Below are 7,332 nucleotides of genomic sequence, written 5' to 3' on the forward strand. Positions count from 1 at the left end.
GGGAATGAGATCTCACCCCTGAGGGGCCACCGTGTTGATGGTCAGCGTGGCAGATGTGGTGTTACCTAGCCTTACCACCTGGGGCAGCCCGTCAGGAGTCCAGGATCCAGTTGCAGCGGGAGGTGTTTAGTCCCAGGGTCCTTAACTTAGTGATGAGCTTTGAGGGCACTATGGTGTTGAACGCTGAATTGTTGTCAATGAATAGCATTCTCACATATTTGTTCCTTTTGTCCAGGTGGGAAAAGGCAGTGTGGAGTGCGATTGAGATTGCATCATCTGTAGATCTGCTGGGGCTGTATGCGAATTGGAGTGGGTCTAGGGTTTCCGGCATGATGGTGTTGATGTGAGCCATGACCAGCCTTTCAAAGCACTTCATGGCTACAGACGTGAGTGCTACGGGTCGGTAGTCATTTAGGCAGGTTACCTTAGTGCTCTTGGGCACAGGGACTATGGTGGTCTGCTTGAAACATGTAGGTATTACAGACTCGGTCAGGGACAGGTTGAAAATGTCAGTGAAGACACTTGCCAGTTGGTCAGCACATGCTCGGAGTACACGTCCTGGTAATCCGTCTGGCCCTGCGGCCTTGTGAATGTTGACCTGTTTACCTGTTCGGTTTCGATTATTTGGGTTGAATGGTGCAACAACACAGAATAAAATAATTAATAAAAGCCCCATGATGGTAGTGACTGTCCATTACTGCTTATCACTTATTAAGCCCAGAAAAGTAGATGCACAATTGATTATGGTGCTTAATTACCACATTTTATGCACTGAACTAATGTAGAATATTGGCATGTTGGAAACTACAACTCCCTACTACATCGCACGGTTCAGACTGGATCTGATTTATCTCTAGAGAAACTGCGCAATGTACACATCGAGCTCACAGAACAAAACCGAACTAAATGGAATTCAATAGCTGGTAACATAACAGACATTTTGGTTAATCGCTCAGCACTAAAAAACATATATGTTCCATTCTCATCATCAGCAAAACGTACTCTATCCTCTATCTTGTTAAGTGTCCGGTGTGTATGACATGAGCCATCCCCAGCTCGGATAGAAAGTTGTTGTGTGTAAAACCAGTCTATTAATGCCAAATAATACAGTCAGTCCACCCTCAAAACACTATCTTACTAGGGATTGTTTCGTTGTGCAGTGTACTATTTATAGCTACATACGGTATTTAGCTGCTATTTATACACTTTTTCTAAAAAATTACACATCAAATAGCCTAACAATGAGAAAAGAAGTAGTCAGCCTGAGGATCAATTCAGCCACTACTTATTGTTGAACTCAGTGGGTTTTGTCTGGCTAATAGCATCCACTAATGGCCTGAAATATTCAACGTCAATTCAATTCAATCAAATTCAATCCAACTTGAGAGACTCCCCTGGTCTCCTGAAGGCCACCTTTTTTGTGTGCAAATGATTCACCATGGACTGTTTTCTATACTGAGTATTGCGAACCCAGACAGTCTTTCCTGAGACGTTGTGCATTATACTGTATGCCCATTGCTCTTCACACATTTAAACTCAGTCTTGAAGGATGCATGCCAAGATATACCAGAGATAAACGACTGTTGAAATTGCGACCACACAACTCAAACACCGGTTCACCAGTATGAATGAAATCGCAAACCGCTTTTTTTGGTTCAAGCCTTCAAGAACTGTTGTCCACCAAAGATGATCATCTGTTTGCATCAGTATCCAGATGACCTGTCCCCAGAGCTTCCTATACACTTCATCTCTTTCCGTAACATGCTGAGGCCGGCAATTAAGAAGAACGAGTGGTTTAATTAAAGATGTTACGGAACTGCTGTATTTGAAGCATTAGGCTCTCGGTCTGACAAGCACTTTTGAACATCTGAGTGAGCTCCACTTATTGCACATGCGCCGTCGTACCCTTGACCGATATTTGTTCACCGATATCCCCTTATACTTTCAATCATAGAAAAAGGTCTAAGGCACTTTTTCAGTCACATTACTGACACCCAAGAAACAAACACTTAGCTTCCTAGTACATATTGACATAAAAAAGGTATATTAATTACTTTTTAAAGTGTTACTGTCAAAATGATTGATTAAATAAATAAAAAATAGACATCGATTGCAGGCACATGGGCCCCCAGAGCTCGTGTGCCCCCCTCCCCCCACCCCTTTTGGTGGGGAGTGTGTGTGTGTGTGAGAGAGAGAGAGATGGTGGAAAGCGAGTGAGGGAGGTTTTAGGGCAGGACGCAGGTGTGTGCCCTCTTCTCTCTCTCTCTCTCTCTCTCTGTCTCTTTATGCAGCAAAGCCACTGATGGTGAAAGGATGACTTCTCCCTGGAGCAGGACCCTGGCCACAGTGAGTGTGACACACGTCTTTAAAGAAAGGTTTTCTCTGCTTACTGCTGCTGTCCTTCACTGACCCCTTTTCTGTTTAGCAATCTTCCTACTGTCGTTTCAGTATGCAGACTCTTGTCTTAATATTCAGTTAAGTTTCCAGCTAGGGTGTTATAGTGATTGAAGACATAATTATATAATGTCATGTAATGGTTAGGGAATTTAATAAGAGCCAATTCCCCTTGGATTATTGGTGCAAAGTGTTAAAGAAACAATCCTGGATAAATGTATGACATTATGAACATGGATACTAAGAGGATTTAATAGCAGGCCATAAACTGCTGTAATTCGGTTCAGCTGGAGGTCAATGTGTCTAAAATAATGCACAATGAGTTTATCCTTCTGTTTCCCATTAGCTACGTTTATATTGCTCGTAAATTCTCATGTGCTGCTGTCTTCGTCCCTCTTTCACCTCATTCCATGTCTTCTCTGTCCTATATTTGGCCACTTCTGTCTCTCTTTCCTTCACTCTCTCTGTAATGTTTGCAGTGTGTTTCACACGTTGGTTGAATGGGGAAAGGTACGTATTAAATAGGATATAGACACATTCACAGTATTTTTGTCAGCAGCTGCATCCCAGTGTAACGTTCAGAGGCGCTGTAATGATTATTTTCTCTCAGGTGGTTCAGCATAATTTACTAGCATCTCTTTAATGTACATTTATTCAAGCAGAGATATAATGTATCTGTATGGATGGATCTGCCTACAGCGTATCATCATTATTGAATGTACATGGAGGTTGAATTTGGATTTCATTGTGCCAACATATGGAACAAATACATTTAGGCCTGATATTTTTGACACATCACCCTACAGAAGGGTGATAAGGTGTAATCAGAATAAAGAAGAATAGAGGTGTGGAGTCGGCAGGGCCACTAAAAGTATTTGTATAAATGACTGGTGTGGATGGAAAGCTCTGTATGAGCTATTTACTTAGGGCTATTTTTTGGACTTTATTTCCATTTGAGTCATTTAGCAGACAGTCTTATCTAGAGCATTTAGGGTTAAATGTCTTCCTCAATGGCACATGGATAGACTTTTTACCGGGTCGGCTCAGGGATTCGAACCAGAGACCTGTCGGTTACTGGCTCTTAATCACTAGGCTACCTGCCACCCAGCAAACAACAACTTTCCAAATGTCAAGCCCTAGATAGAGTAGTTCACTTCACCCGTCAAGCTGACAAGGTGGTGTACCACAGTCACAGTCTGTTCCCAGCGGTCAGCTCGTTTCTGTTCCCTTCCTCACCTTGCATCTCATTCAGACAGACAACGCTGTGATGCTGATGAGGGGTCTGAACACTGTGTGTCAGTGCTGTTGCTGCACTGCTGCTTCCCCTGAGAGCAGATGTGATGTCTTTTTCAGTTTGTGTGACGACGTGTGCTGGCCTGTGTTGAATCTATGCTCTTAAGGTGTGCTCTCCCCAGAGAGAAAGAGAGAGAGAGAGATAGAGACAGAGTACATGTCGCCACACAAAATTACATCGTCTGCTCTCAGGGGAAGCGGCACAGGACTGACACAGACTGTTCAGACTACCCATCAGCGTTGTGTGTCTGAACGAGATGACTTGGCCTGCCAGCCTGGTTCTGAGTCATCCCAGCTGCCAGTTTAAGGGGAGGCCCAGTGAATTATGCAGGCAGGTGATTCACCAACTCAGCACCAGACAAACATAAACTATTAATAGATTAATAATAAAAGGGATATAATAACATAAATTATTAAAACATCTTATTCATCCCTCAAATCAATTTGTGTGCCTTTCTAATTATGTGCATCCCTCTTTCCCACCTTCCTCTCTCAGTCCATCCCCAAAGGGAGCAGCTAGATCATACTTCTGGTCCCTCCATCCCTCTCCCACCACCATGCCGGCCATAGTGAACCTGCTCTTCAATACGGTGTCTACCAACACCACCATCTCCTTCTCCCTGGTGCTGCCTCTGGTCAGCGTCCTCTCCCTCCTGGTGGGGGTCGGAGGTCACCTACTCATGTGGCTGGTGCTGATGCGTAACCCTCGTCGACGCTCCAAACCTAGCTCCGTGCTGCTCCTCAACTTGAGCCTGGCTGACATGGGAGCCCTGCTCACCCTGCCCTGCGTCCTACTCAGCGCCAGCTCCCAGGACTGGCAGCTAGGGGGCGGTATCTGTGTGCTGCTGGGCTTCATGACCTCCCTGACGGCCGGAGTGGATATATTTAGTCTGGCAGCCTTGTCGGTGCTCAGGTACCGCATAGTGGCCCCACCTGCTAGACCGCCCGCCAGTCCCACACAAGTGTGAGTACGGAATTAAACCATTCATCTGCACACATTTAGGCCCACCTCAGCTATGTAACCTCCTCTCTCCTCCCTCTCTCAGAGCCGGCATCGTGGCAGTGATCTGGTTAGTCTCTGTCACCATGGCCCTTCCCAAGGTCACATACATCCAGTTTGACAGTGGCTGTACATGGTCTGTGGGGCGTGGCCAGTGGCTGGGCTTCCTGGTGCCAGCCTTCCTGGTCTACTACGTGGCTCCGCTCCTCTGCATTGCCCTCAACTGTGGCCTCATCATCACCCATCTCCACCGCTGCCGGGGTACGCTGGCCGCAGACCGCCGCAACAAGAAGGCCACGGCGCTCCTGATTGGCTCCACACTGGTCTTCGCCATCAGCTGGCTGCCCTACTACGCCCTGGAGTTTGTCAATGTCATGTCCCCTTACGTCAGCTTCGTTGCCTCGCCTATCAGTCAACAACCCTCCTCCTCCCTCAACTCGTCCGCGTCCCTGTCCCCACCCACAGAGGGGGACACGGAGGTGTCTCTCCTCTGGGAGGTGGCATCCCTGTCGGCCATCTTGTTGGTGTGTTTGGCGCCCTGCTGGAACCCGCCCCTCTACTTCCTGTTGTCTCGCCCGGCGGTGCGTCAGCTCCGTGCCCTCCTGCTGTCGCTGAGGAAATGCTTGGGAAGCCTGCGACCACCTATCACCCCCGCGCCACCACAACGTTTTCCTCACCTCCGCCCTCTTCCTACTTTGTAACTACACACCACACCTTGCCACTCAGGCTGATCCAGTGAGATGAACACGCACGCACAAACGCACACACGCAATTATTCAACAGATTGTGATTACATACACTCAGTGTACAAAACATTAGGAACACCTGCTCTTTCCATGACATAGACTGACCAGGTGAATCGAGGTGAAAGTTATGGTCCCTTATTGATGTCACTTGTCAAATCCACTTCAGTCAGTGTAGAAGGGGAATGGGAGGAGACAGGTTAAAGCGTCATAAATGTGAAGGTGTGTCATAAAAGCAGAGGCTTAGAATCTCACAATCTTAGGTTTCGCCTTGCAAGTGTCATTTAGCAACTCATACTCCTCACACATAGAGGAATCAAATCAAATCAAATTGTATTGGTATCATACAAATGGTTAGCAGATGTTTAATGTGAGTGTAGAGAAATGCTTGTGCGTCTAGTTCCGACAGTGTAGTAATATCTAACAAGTGATCTAACAAGGAGAGACTAGGTGGGGGGCTGGCAGAGAGACGGAGAGGATAAGAAAAGGAAGAGAGCATATCCAAGACTCAGATTCAAGGGTCCTGATCAAGTGGCATGTGTGTGTGTGTGTGTGTGTGTGTGTGTGTGTGTGTGTGTGTGTGTGTGTGTGTGTGTGTGTGTGTGTGTGTGTGTGTGTGTGTGTGTGTGTGTGTGTGTGTGTGTGTGTGTGTGTGTGGAAAGAATTACATTAATGAAGGCAAAAGGGGGTGAAATATTGTTAGTGTTTCTCCCACAGAGAAAACAACAACATGATTGACAGGTGAGACCCATTTATGCCATCAGTAATTGAACAACATGGTTAATATTCTAAACATGCCTCCCAAATAGGGGAGAGTGAGGTATGTTGAGCCATTTTTTACACTCAGCATCACTACATCAATGGAAATGTAGTATTCCTTCAACAACAAAAAATACCTACATATATTTCAGAATGTTGTCTATCCCTGGAAATAATCATGTACACATAACAGTTTTAAAAACATAGCTTGCCCCAAAACTAGGGACAGGGTAAGCCTTGGGGTAAGTGGGTGATGTTGTCTTGTGACAGTGGGTGGTAGTGGTAGGCCTGGTAAGTTTCATTCTTGGAATGAGGGTGTGGTATATTGTATATCTTAAACGTACGCCTACATTCAGATATAGATGTCTCTGTTCAATATCACTTACTCTCCCATATCTTTTCCAGTTGTCTGGGACAGGGATGATGTTTCGATGTGCCAATTCGTAGGCATATTCTCTGCATTTGAGACTACTAAGCCCATGAAACTGGTGTGCAAAATACTCCATACGTTTAAGCAATCTCAGACTCCAGGTCATCAGATAAGACCTTGTGTGCTACTCTATCGTAGCCTCTCTTTCGAAGAGGTATATGTTTGTTTTCTTTCTACAGTACCTCTTCCGTGCGTGCAATGATGTCCGAACAGTGTTTTTTTGCAGTAACTTCTTTGTGGTTGTAATATTGCAAACGGCCGCGGCGGTTTCAGAACGAAGGACGTCGTCTTCAATTGCATGCTGTGCATAATCTTAAGGGGAAAATATTGTGTTTAAATTTACAGTATAAGAGTGAAGAGCTATGAATCCAGTGTTCATGTGACTGTTCAATACGTAAACAAAAGGAAAAATAAAATGTGCCTTTGAATGTATTATTGACTAAATAAACTATTCTAAATCTGTTTGAAATGTTACTTTCGAGACTGGCTTGCACATAACACATATTTGTCATGCTTTATACATTGGAGTTCTCTCTAAACCAATCCAGGCCAGTAACCTTTTGGCCATTCCACTAGAACAGTGTACTCTCTGGGGATTTGAACTAGCAACCCACTGTAACAGCTCATTTCGCCTCTACTCCATCTCACTTCAGGGACCTACACTGCCCAATATATAGGCATGACCTATCCAAGCACTGCATATAGAATCAACT

At 45.3% G+C, this 7,332-nt stretch overlaps 1 protein-coding gene across 1 annotated transcript; it reads left to right on the plus strand.

Moving 5' to 3' along the window:
- Nucleotides 1–293: 293 nt before the first annotated feature.
- si:ch211-119o8.4 (somatostatin receptor type 3) lies at nucleotides 294–7,081 on the plus strand. Its single transcript, XM_055883793.1, has 3 exons — nucleotides 294–2,346; nucleotides 4,184–4,651; nucleotides 4,734–7,081. The coding sequence occupies exons 2-3, from the start codon at nucleotides 4,245–4,247 to the stop codon at nucleotides 5,386–5,388; spliced, it is 1,062 nt and encodes a 353-aa protein (XP_055739768.1). The 5' UTR covers nucleotides 294–2,346; nucleotides 4,184–4,244; the 3' UTR covers nucleotides 5,389–7,081.
- The last annotated feature ends 251 nt before the right edge of the window (nucleotides 7,082–7,332 follow it).

Source organism: Salvelinus fontinalis, chromosome 26, assembly GCF_029448725.1.
Source record: "Salvelinus fontinalis isolate EN_2023a chromosome 26, ASM2944872v1, whole genome shotgun sequence".
Taxonomy (NCBI): Eukaryota; Metazoa; Chordata; class Actinopteri; order Salmoniformes; family Salmonidae; genus Salvelinus; species Salvelinus fontinalis.